The following is a 12,456-nucleotide window of genomic DNA, read 5'->3' as shown; positions in this document are numbered from 1 at the left end:
TCAAGATCACTTTGAATTTTGTTCCTGTCTTCCAAAGTATTAGCTATCCTGCCCAATTTTGTGTCATCTGCAAATCTGATCAACATTCCCTGCACCTCCTCCTCCAAGTCATTCATAAAAATGTTGAAGATCACTGGGCCCAGGACTGAGCCCTGCGGTACCCCACTCGTTACCTCTCCCCAGTTTGAGAAGATCCCATTGATAAGCACTCTTTGAGTCCAATTCTTTAGCCAACTGTGGATCCACCTGATTGTTGTTTCATCTAGCCCACTTCGAGCTAGTTTGCTAATAAGGATATAATGGTGCACTTTGTCGAAAGCTTTGCTGAAGTTGAGGTATATTACATCCACAGCATTTCCACTCTCCACAAGCGAGGTGACCTGATCAAAAAATGAGATCAGACTCGTCTGGCAGGATTTGTTCTTGACAAATCCATGTTGGCTTCCAGTAATCACTGCATTGTTTTCAAGGTGCTTACAGATGGATTGCTTTATGACCTGCTCCAGAATTTTTCCAGGGATTGATGTCAGACTGACTGGTCTGTAGTTCCCGGGTTCCTCTTTTTACCCTTTTTGAAGATAGGGACAACATTAGCCCTCCTCCAGATCTGGCACTTCCCCCGTCCTCCATGATTTCTCAAAGAGAATAGACAGCGGTTCTGAGAGTTCTTCTGCCAATTCCTTTATTACTCTAGGGTGCAGTACATCTGGCCCTGGAGATTTGAACTCATTCAAAGTAATTAGGTGTTCCTTGACCATATGCCTATCGATCTCAAGCTGCAATCCTGCCCCTTCAGCCTGCCAGGGGGGTCACAGACCCTCTTTTGGGAGAAGACTGAACCAAAGTAGGAATTGAGCACCTCTGCCTTTTCTTTGTCATCTGTTATCATTTTGCCATCCTTATTTAATAGCTGAACCACCATTTCTTTCCTCTGTCTTTTACTATGCACGTATCTGAAGAAAGCCTTTTTGTTGCTTTTAGCATCCCTCACTAACCTCAGCTTGTTCTCAGCTGATGCCATCCCTGCAATCCTGTGCTACCTGGCTGTACTCTTCCTTTGTTGCTTGGCCTTCTCTCCACTTCCTATGTGTGTCCTTTTTTGTTTTCAGGTCATCTCTAAGCTTTTTGTGGTGCCACATTGGCTTCTTCTGTTATCTTCCACCTTTTTTTCTTGTTGGAATTGTTTGTAATTGTGCCTTGAAAATTTCCTTTTCAAAAAACTCCCACCCATCTTGGATTCCTTTTGTCATTACAGTCACTTGCCATGGGACCTTACTGACCATTGTTCTGAGTTTATTAAAATCAGCTTTTCTAAAATCCAGGGTACGGGTTTGGCTACGCTTCACTTTTGCTTCCTTTAGAACCATGAACTCAAGTATAACATGGTCGCTTTCCCACAGAATTCCTGTAACTGCTACTTTATCCACTAAGTCATCTCTGCTGGTTAGGATGAAGTCAAGGATAGCCGATCCTCTAGTTCCCTCCTCCACTTTCTGTAGGAGGAAGTTATCAGCAACACAAGTCAGGGATTTCTTGGAGGGGCCATGTTTTGCAGAATTTGTCTCCCAACAAGTATCAGGGAAACTGAAGTCCCCCATTACCACTACATCATGCTTCCTTGAAACATTGGCTATTTGCTTTTCAAAAGTTTCATCCTTGTCTTCTCCTTCATTGGGTGGCTGGTAGTAGACTCTGACCACCAGGTTCCTTTTATTCTTTGCTCCATTTATTTTAACCCAGATGCTCTCAGTGGGCTACCAAGCTCATCCTTCTGTATTTCTGTGCAGAGATATGTATTGTTTACATATAGTGCAACCCCACTTCCCTTTCTGTTCCTCCTGTTCTTTTTGAACAAGTTATATCCTTTAATTGCTGTATTCCAGTCATGACAAGTCATCCCACTAAGTCTCAGTTATACCTATCAAGTCATAATTTCCCTCTTGTATTAAGACTTCAAGTTCGTTCTGTTTGTTTCCCATACTCTGAGCACTGGTATATAGACATCAAAGACCATGTGCTTCATGGTCTGGCTTTCTTCCTACATGTTTGTGAAGACTATTAAACTGACTATTAAAACTGCCCAGAGAGCTTCGGCTATTGGGTAGTATAGAAATGAAATAAAATAAAAGTTGTTATTGGGCGCTATTAGAGCTGTTCTCTCTCCATTGCGGTTCTCCTTTGTCCATTGTTACCCTCAACTTTACATCTCCCTTCCCCATAGGATTCAGTTTAAAGCCCTCCTGATGAAGTTCTTCATGCTGTGGCCAAACACATTCTTCCCAGCCTTTGTGAGGTGCAACCCATCCCTTGCCAACAGTCCATCTTCCAGAATGTATAGCCCGTGGTCCCAGAATCCAAATCTCTCTCATCGGCACCACCTTCATAGCCAGTCATTCACCTGGAGCATTTTTCTTTCCCTTTCTATCCCTCTTCTGACTACTGGAAGGATGGATGAGAAAACTATCTGGGCCCCAAAGTTCTTGAATTTCCTTCCCAAAGCTTCAAAGTCTGACGTGATTTCTTCGTAGCTCTGCTTGGCGGTATCACTTGTTCCCACATGGATGAGAAGAAAGGGATACCTGTCAGTGGGCTTTATGAGTGCAGGCAACCTTTCAGTCACGTCTCTGATCCATCCTCCCAGGAGACAGCATACCTGGCGAGTCACAGGTCTTCGCAGCATACTTGGGTCTCGATCCCACGCAGCAAGGAGTCTCCCACTACTACTTCTCCTCTCTTCTTCTTGTTGTAGGCCTTGGTTTCATCGCCTCTGCTTGACTGACTTCTTGCTCACTCTCATGCAGGTTCCCCTGTAATTCTTCCTCTGCAGGTTGTCCTTCAGTCTCATCCTCAAGTACCTGGAAGCGGTTCCCTAGTTCCACTGCCTCCACTGGTGAAGAGTGGCTTCTAGTTCTTCTGCACCTAACTGTCACCCTTTTCCAGGGTGTATCCTCTACTTCATTTTCCTCACTTCAGCATTTCCCTCTTCTGCCTCAGCTTGCTGTTGCTCTTCTAACTCCTGTATTTCGCTTTGTTGCTGTAGTTCCACCGTTCTGTCCAAGAACTCTTCGTGTTCTCTTATTCCCCAGAGGGTCGACAGTTGCCGCTCCAGTCCTCTTACTTTTTCTTCCCGCAGTGAGATCAACTTGCACTTACTGAACGTGTAGGCCATGTTGTTCTCAGGCAAGAAAACAAACACTGCACACACCTTGCAGGTCACCACCACTGGAGAGTCTTGTCCTTCCATAGTCTGTTTTCCTTTTTGTGCCTAGCTTTCTGATTGTTCTAGAGTAGCTTGTGCCTGGTCCTTAATCACTGGAGGTTAAAAAAAGAGTCCCTCTGGTATGGAAGACAAATTACAAGACAAATAAATGGAAAAAAAAATATGTTAGGGGCCTCCCCCTTGACCTCCCCCACTGAACTCCCCTGGCCAGCTCCTGTTTGCTTCCCCTGTCCACTCGCTCTAGTCACTCGCTCTCTGGGAGCTTGCTTGCATCTGTAGCCCCTGAACCAGCTGGAGATGAGCCCTATGGGGCTGGCTAGAGACCACAAGGCACTGCCTCTGCCTGCTCGTTTGCCCTCTCATGCTGTGAACAGAGCAACAGACAGTAAGTGGGCCGGAGCAAGGAGCAGCCACCCTCATCTTCTGATGTGCTCCTCCTCTGGCCAGTGGGGATTGGATGTAGCAAGCCTACACCTCCCCACCACCGTGCCCAGAGCAAGAGGGTGGAGGAAGCGGCACGGCCATCTCTGTAGATCCCAGCTCAGAAGCAGCCACTGCCGTCTCTCCCACAAGCACCTCTGGGCCCAGTCCTCCCCACTGCGCTGTGCAAAGGCAGTGGGACAGTGAGCAGGTGAAGCCCTCCGGAGGAACAGGGCAGGACAGCAACTGGAGGTGGCCGAGGCTGCCTGTGGTAACCTTTGCTAGACGAATCCTACCTCCTGAGAAAGAAGTCCCCGACTGTGTTCACGCATCATGCTAACCCATGGTGGGCGGCAAGCTACGCTGGGTGGGTGGTTATGCAAGCAAGCTACTGTGCTCCCATCAGACAATCAGGCAAACAAGCTACAGAGAGTAGTTTATTTTACACACCCCTCGCCCTTCCTCCTGTAGACCTCCCACCCAGCCAGGCTGGTATCCCAGCTTCCTTTGTGTCTGGAACAGAGATTGCTTGAGAGGAGCAGAGTGGTGGCAGTGTTTCTGGCTGCTCTTGCCAAGCAGGAAGCAGTCCTGTAACCCATGGTGGCGTGACAGACAACACGCTAACCCACCATGGGTCAAATAACCCTTATTGCAGACAGTGGGTTCTCAGGGTGGCTTATCTGGGGGAGATGGGTATGGGGAGACCTCTCACAGACAACACGCTAACCCATCATGGGTTGTTCCAGAAAACAAAACGTCATGGGTTAGCGTGTCATGTGAACCCAGCCAAGGTCTCCTCTTGCTCACCACATCTCTGGGCAGCACAGCAAAGGTTGCTGGGCTTGCAGAATGCTGTAGACATCATATACGTCGACTTCAGCAAAGCTTTCAACAAAGTGCCTCATGATATCCTGATGAGCAAACTAGCTCAAAGTGAGCTAGATGAAACAACGATCCGGTAGATCCAGAGTTGGCTACAGAATTGGACTCAAAGAGTGCTTATCAATGGGACCTTCTCAAACTGGGGAGAGGTAACGAGTGGGGTACCGTAGGGCTCAGTCCTGGGCCCAGTGCTCTTCAACATTTTTATGAATGACTTGGAGGAGGAGGTGCAGGGAATGCTGATCAGATTTGCAGATGACACAAAATTGGGCAGGATAGCTAATACTTTGGAAGACAGAAACAAAATTCAAAGTGATCTGGATAGACTGGAGTGCTGGGCAGAAAACAACAGAATGACTTTTAACAGGGATAAATGCCAAGTTCTGCACCTAGGAAAAAGAAACCAAATGCACAGTTACAAGATGGGGGATACGTGGCTCAACAACACTACAAGCGAGAAAGATCTTGGAATTGTTGTCGATCACAAGCTGAATATGAGCCAACAATGTGATGTGGCTGCAAAAAAGGCAAATGCTCTTTTGGGCTGCATTAATAGAAGCATAGCTTCCAAATCCCGGGAAGTACTAGTTCCCTTCTACTCAGCACTGGTTAGGCCTCATCTGGAGTACTGTGTCCAGTTCTGGGCACCACAGTTTAAGAAGGATGCAGACAAACTGGAGAGGGTTCAGAGGAGGGCAACAAAGATGATCAGGGGACTGGAAACAAAGCCCTATGAAGAGAGACTGAAAGAACTGGGCATGTTTAGCCTTGAGAAGAGAAGACTGAGGGGAGATAGGATAGCGCTCTTCAAGTATTTGAAACGTTGTCACAGAGAGGAAGGCCAGGATCTCTTCTCCATCATCCCAGAGTGCAGGACACGGAATAATGGGCTCAAGTTACAGGAAACCAGATTCTGGCTGAACATCAGGAAAAACTTCCCGACTGTTACAGCAATACGACAATGGAACCAATTACCTAGGGAGGTGGTGGGCTCTCCCACACTGGAGGCGTTCAAGACGAGGCTGGACAGCCATCTGTCAGGGATGCTCTGACTTGGATTCTTGCATTGAGCAGGGGGTTGGACTCGATGGCCTTGTAGGCCCCTTCCAACCCTACTATTCTATGATCACAATCCCCATCACTGCAGCATGCAGAGGGAGAGCACAGGTGAGCAACTGAGAAGATGAGGTGGCTGTTCCTTGCATGGGAAGATACCTCTGCCCACTTCTGCTGGATGGCACAGTGGTGAAGACTGGGCTGAGTAATCCCAATAATGGAGCAGAATAATGGCTGAATCCCCGCACCCTTGCATCCTCCTCCACCACAGGAAGACCCAATCCTTCCCACTGTGCCTCTGTGAGTATGCAACCACAGGTTGCCATCTCTATACACACACACACACACCTCTTGGTGGTGAAGCAGGGAGGATGGGGGGCTGGTCAGAGTTATGTTGTCAGCCTGTCCACCCTCATAATCTGAAACTTCCTCTGCTATCCAGTTTGCCTTCTACTAACTTTTTTCACCTAAAATTAATCTCCAGCTTTGCTAATATAAATGTGACCACATTTCCCTTCACTTCTGATCTCTATGGAACAAGAAGCCTGTGTGTTTGGCTGAGGGCTGAAAACGGGGCTGGATAACTGTGGGATGTGATATTTTAAGAAACGGGGAATGTGCCTTGGTACGTCTCCCGCCCCCGCCCTCTAAGCATAACTGAAACCTGTGGAGCCTAAACCAATTAAGGGCGCAATCCTATGCATGTTTAGCCAGAGAAAAGGCGTACAGCTTTGCTGGCTGGGGAATGCTGGGAGCTGCAGGGCTTTTAACATGCGTAGGATTGCGCCCTAGGTCTGCCATTTACTCCTACGCTTCGATCTGAAGACTGTTTCCAAACGCAGAGTCTGTGGCTTCAACATCAAGCCAGCTCTCCCCCGCCCTCCTCCCCCGCGTTGCTTAACATCTAGCCTGACGAAGACTTCTGGAGAACTCGGAAGCTTGCTCGCTTTCTGCAACGTCTGGCCTGCCTCGCCGTCTGCAGATTTCGGAACTGTCCTAACGGACCGCCGCGGCTTCTTTCGTCGTTAGTTTCTGTGGCGCCTTGAAGGTCGGCCGCTGTTGCGCCGCCTGGGCGCGCGTTCTGCCTCAATCAATCAGCGAGCGCTCGTGCGCCGCAGCAAGGCTCTTCCCGCGCGTCCCGCGCCACGTTACTGTCGGTAACAAAGGCAGCCTTCTTCGGGAACGGGGGCTGGAAGCTCGCCTCGCCGCTGCCGGACCTTCCAGAGGGACAGCAGGGAACCGACGCTGCCCCCGGTCGGCGGCAGCCGGGCAGGCGCTCTCCTCCTCCCTTACCTTCTCCTCCTGCAGAAAACACAGAGCGCCCAGAGCGCCAGGACGGCAGCGAGGGCCAGGCCGTAGGTGTGCCCGGCCAGCAGCTCGGCGAGGCCCATGTCGGCGGAAGCTCCGTTCCTCTGATCCGCTCCTGCGGCCGCCGCGAGAGCGGCTCCCTCGCCAGGAAAAGTTTCTGCGGGGAAACTCCGAGCGGGCTCCGGCTTCTTCCTCCAGCGGCGTTCCGGGAAGTTTGGATCGCGATGCCAAAAGAGCGAGCAGCGCCGTCGCTACGATTGGAAGGCGAGAAGGACTCGGGCGGCCCCACACGCCCCTTCCCAGCTGGCCCCTCCTCTCGGGAGAAGAGGAGGATCGACGGCAGAGAAGAGACGGAGGAGCGAAGCGTGGGGTCATTGCACCACCCGCGCCGCGCCCTGCCTCTCCCCGCACCCCTTTCCCACGCAGGGCGAAGGCGCTTCTTGTCCCAGATCGAGCGAATCCAGAAAGGGAGGAAGACAGGGAGCGGAGCGGAGCGGAGCGGGGGGTGGGGGGGAGCTTTGGAAGAGGAGCCGCCTGCGAAACTCGACAGGCCCTCAAGCAGCCCGAATGTAAAGAGCGTCCCTTGAACCTTGTCTGATGTGGTCGGGCGCCCCCACAACACGGCTTGTTGCCAACTCACCGGTTTGTTTATCAGATTAGTCTGCTATCGATCCCTGGCAGAGCTCCTAAACTAGCCTAGGCGGGAGCCGCAGCAGGGATTTTCCTGGGCAAAGATGTGGGCGGTGGGGGTGCACACAGCTAATTCACTCTCCCTGAAAACAGCGCACTCTGCACGGGTGTGGGCAACCTTTGGCCCTCAGGCCGCCTGTGTGGTCCTCTGCCTAATTTGAAAAGCCCTCTGTTTTGCATTCGGGGGGGGGGGGGTTGCTTTTGCCAGAGCTCTAAACTCATCACAGCCCACTGGATGGGAAGAGAAAGAGAGAAAGGGGTGGCAGAAAATGAAAAGGGGTGACCCACACACTTTTGGCTTTGGCCCCGCTCACTACGGACATGTGACCTCCAACAAATTACCCACAAGCGAATGCAGCCCTCGGCAGAACAAAGATTGCCAACCCCTGTTCTATGCCTTCATTTGGAAGTAATACAAATTCCCCTGTACACCTGAGCTTTGCTCTCAGTCTGAAGTGTACTTTGGATTCCAGCCTTAGTGTCTAGCTCCAGCTCAAAGACTCAGCATACTGAGCACCGTTAACAGATGTCATGCGTGATCTTTTCAAAAGCCTTCAAGGTCCCAGGCCACAGTCTGCGTTTTAAGCCATGTTCACTTGGTAGTATTGAGTATTTCTGTGGTGGACATTCGGGAAGGCATGCCATACATCTTTATTTATTTAAAGCATTGTTTTACCCTGCTCTTTAGCTGATAAGGTTCCCAGAGCAGCTTGCATACAGTCAAGAAAACACAACAGTCCCTGCCTGCAGCTTTATAATCTAAACAACCTGATACAAAAGGAAAAAGAGATGGGGAGGGAAGAGGGGATAAAAGCAAACTCAAGCAGCATCAGTTCTGTTCATGTGTTCTTTCATGGGAAAATCACATCAGTGGTGCAGTCCTATATGTGCCTACTCTGAAGTAAGCCCAACTGAAAGTCGGTGAAGTGATGGGTGGATCATATGCCAAAGTTCACCTTGGCTTCACTTCCTACAGTGCAAATATCTCTCTGCGTTGGACAGAGACATCCTGGCGATATGGAAGTGTAGGTTTTGCTACCCATAGAGGTCATGCAAATGTTTTAGAAGTCATGATGCTGAAGTTAGATAATGGTTCCTCTGAGAATCTCGAAAGGAGGACGGTCCCCCCACTCTCATGAAGATACATGATTTTGGTAGTCTAAAGCTTGTTCTGGAGTGCGGAGCATATAAATTTTAGTTCCGTAGTCAGTCTACTGAGTGAAATCTGTTCTGAACTTTTGTGCAAACTAGGAGCCAGTTTCAGCATCATTCAGGAGTGAGGGTATTGCTTTAGGGTGTATTAGAATCATAGAATAGTAGGGTTGGAAGGGGTCTACAAGACCATCGAGTCCAACCCCCTGCTCAATGCAGGAATCCAAGTCTGAGCATCCCCGACAGATGGCTGTCGAGCCTCATCTTGAATGCCTCCAGTGTGGGAGAGCCCACCACCTCCCCAGGTAATTGGTTCCATTGTCATATTGGTCTAACAGTCAGGAAGTTTTTCCTGATGTTCAGCCGGAATCTGGCTTCCTGTAACTTGAGCCCATTATTCCGTATCCTGCATTCTGGGATGATGGAGAAGAGATCCTGGCCTTCCTCTCTGTGACAACCTTTCAAGTACTTGAAGAGCGCTATCATATCTCCCCTCAGTCTTCTCAAGGCTAAACATGCCAAGTTCTTTCAGTCTCTCTTCACAGATCATCTTTGTGGCCCTCCTCTGAACGCTCTCCAGCTTGTCTGCATCCTTCTTAAAGTGCAGAGCCCAGAACTGGACACAGTACTCCAGATGAGGCCTAACCAGTGCTGAGTAGAGGGGAACTAGTACTTCCCGGGATTTGGAAGCTATGCTTCTATTAATGCAGCCCAAAAAAGCATTTGCCTTTTTTGCAGCCACATCACATTGTTGGCTCATATTCAGCTTGTGTTCTACAACAATTCCAAGATCCTTCTCACTTGTAGGGTTGTTGAGCCGCATATCACCCATCTTGTAACTGTGCATTTGGTTTCGTTTTCCTAGGTGCCGAACTTGGCATTTATCCCTGTTAAATGTCATTCTGTTATTTTCTGCCCAGCGCTCCAGTCTATCCAGATCACTTTGAATTTTGTTTCTATCTTCCAAAGTATTAGCTATTCCACCCAATTTTGTGTCATCTGCAAATTTGATCAGCATTCCCTGCACCTCCTCCTCCAAGTCATTCATAAAAATGTGGAAGAGCACTGGGCCCAGGACTGAGCCCTGCGGTACCCCACTCGTTACCTCTCTCCAGTTTGAGAAGGTCCCATTGATAAGCACTCTTTGAGTCCAATTCTGTAGCCAACTGTGGATCCACCGGATCGTTGTTTCATCTAGCCCACTTTGAGCTAGTTTGCTCATCAGGATATCATGGGGCACTTCGTCGAAAGCTTTGCTGAAGTCGAGGTATATTATGTTCACAGCATTCCCACAGCCTACAAGGGAGGTTACTTGAGGAACCACCAGGTTCCTTTTATTCTTTGCTCCATTTATTTTAACCCAGATGCTCTCGATGGGTCTACCAAGCTCATTCTCCTGTATTTGTGTGTAGAGATATGTATTTTTAACATATAGTGCAACCCCAGTGGCATAGTGGAGCCAGGGCTCACAGAGATACAGCACTTTTTAATTGGTCAGCACTTGTTGATTAGAAGAGATGCCGACCTCATCAACTACTCCCACCTCTGGCTGCTGTGTTCCCTCTGAGCTTAGCTGCGGTCCGCACAGGAGCTGGAGGGGAAATTGATTTTCCCAGCTGCAATATATAGTTGTGCACCTTCCCTGATGGAATGCAAAGTATTTTGGGTTGGGTTGGTCTCGAATGGGCAATAACGACCAAACTGCTTTGGAAAAGACCTGCTCCCAGCAAATGAAAACTCCCAGAACTGGTTTGTTGATGTGGATCAACACAGCTGCCTGCATTTTTGGACTGTCCTTGGGGGCGTGGCTATGGAGACTGTCATGACCAGCGCTTGTACTTCAAAATTTACCACTAAACCACTGTCCATACCCACTGTTACTTCAGAGTAATAAACACAATTCATTTCCTCACTGCTCTTTCAGGCCACAGTTCTATACAGACTTACCAGTGAGTGAGCTCTACTTCCTGGTAGACATGCATAGGGTTGCACTGGTACTTTTCCCACTGAGAGTCAGGTTTGCCACCAAGGGTAAGGCAACAAGGAGCTGCAGCCATTCATGTTTCCCTGATGGGCGTACCTGTATACTACATCTGTGTGCATGCATGCTTTACATTTTCAGGTGTATGCTTGAAACTAGTAATGGGCGGCACACATACACACATGAGTTCTCCTTGGATTGGGAAATATCTAGGCTTACTTCAAGCCAGCCTGTCTTAAATGGACCTGACTTATCACGCCCCCAATTGGAAGAAGTATAGTGTCCAATCCTTTTCCCAACAACCTGTTAGTAAACCTCCAACGCCTCCTCCTACTCACTTGCAAGTCTGCCTCCACCCCCAGCCAGCCTCCAGGCTGACTCCACCCTGTACCATGACTCAAAATTATTGTTTTCCCTTGTCTGGGAGAGCAGAAGTGGATATTGACTGTACAGTTTTCCTATTCATTTCCACAACAATATGGACACATCTTGGAAGGGGGTGAGTTAAATGGTTGGGAACAGCGACCAGATTTTCTTAGGAGAATTGGCAGTCCTAACAGATAAACTTCACAGATCTTTGTAAAAGGAATGTGTTCCCTTTTGAAATTAAGATACGGTCACTTTGGAGATTAGGCCTAATGCATTTTTATTTTTTTTAAGGTTATGGAAAACTGTCCCTGTCTTGTGTGAGTAGGCAGCCTTTTTGTTTTCCAGTCCAGAAACCATTAGTTGCATTTCCCATTTACGTTTTTAGCATCAGAAAGCTGATCACCCTCAGAGATATTTTCAGCCCCTAAAATGAGGGCTAATAATATGTATTGGGGTGAGGAATAGAAACATAGTGATATTTCTCCCTCAGACATTCCTCTGCTTCCATCATCATCTAGACCACTGGGGCAAGAAGAACGCATCTCTCAGTGGGCCAGAATTAATCTGTGGACTGCCAGCTGCAGACACTGATCCATACAGATGGGCAACAGAACTTTGGATGTTACTTCAGTTTTGGCTGAAATCATCCTTTAAGGTGCAATCCTACTGGATCCACCCTGGGTACTTGTAAGCCTCTGAACCCAGTTGCTTACGCATAACCAGTGCAGAATGGGAGGGATGTTGTGCCTCCCCCTCTGCATTTTAGCTAGACAGGTGTTTTTGCCAGTCTAGCAGAGGCTTCAGGAAGCAGGAGGGAAGGGGGCTGGGGATAGTTTGGATCCCTACATCCCTGTCTCCTCCCCTCCCTGCCCACTGACGCACACACCCTTTCACCCCTCTACAAGCCATGTTTGTAAGCTTGTAGAAGCAGCCGGCATGGTTCTCTCCACTCTGGCTGTGAGGGGAAGGGGAGGGGAGCTCAGTTTCCCAGCTCTGAGCACTGTCTCTGGCCTCACATCCAGGAATCCAAAATATCCTACGTCGCCCAAACGCTATCTAGGGACCATAGGATTGCTCTCCCAAAGAGCCAAATGCAGGCTGCAAGTTATTATTTTTTATTTAATCAGCCTTCAATTTATTTTTTATTACAGAAGATTTCTATGCAGTTTTAAAAAATAAAAATCCCAAAGTGGTTTCACGAAAACATGAAAAAAAAAACCCAGAATAAACCAAGTGATAAAACAATAGCATCTCATCAAAATAACCAGGGGTAGCGTTCAAATGGTGGGCTGCACAACACGTAAGGCCCTCCTCTGCACCATTGCCGAACGAACATCAGTGGGCTGCAGTGCGTGAGCAAGCCCTCCTCAGCATGTGG

At 48.7% G+C, this 12,456-nt stretch overlaps 1 protein-coding gene across 2 annotated transcripts in view; it reads right to left on the bottom strand.

Moving 5' to 3' along the window:
* Positions 1-7,516, bottom strand: part of CYP7B1 (cytochrome P450 family 7 subfamily B member 1) — a 168,152-nt gene extending 160,636 nt beyond the window's left edge. For both annotated transcript variants that reach the window (XM_084849427.1, XM_084849428.1), the window contains exon 1: positions 6,872-7,516. In XM_084849427.1, coding sequence (XP_084705553.1) covers positions 6,872-6,969 — 98 coding nt within the window. In that variant the 5' untranslated portion in view covers positions 6,970-7,516. The remainder of the gene's footprint in view (positions 1-6,871) is intronic.
* Between the last annotated feature and the right edge of the window lie 4,940 nt (positions 7,517-12,456).

Source organism: Heloderma suspectum, chromosome 4 (assembly GCF_057233095.1).
Source record: "Heloderma suspectum isolate Gila_16-S chromosome 4, 16-S_ref, whole genome shotgun sequence".
In the NCBI taxonomy this organism is placed as follows: Eukaryota; Metazoa; Chordata; class Lepidosauria; order Squamata; family Helodermatidae; genus Heloderma; species Heloderma suspectum.
Note: the sequence above shows the minus strand (reverse complement) of the source record. Positions and strands in the feature narration are given on the sequence as shown.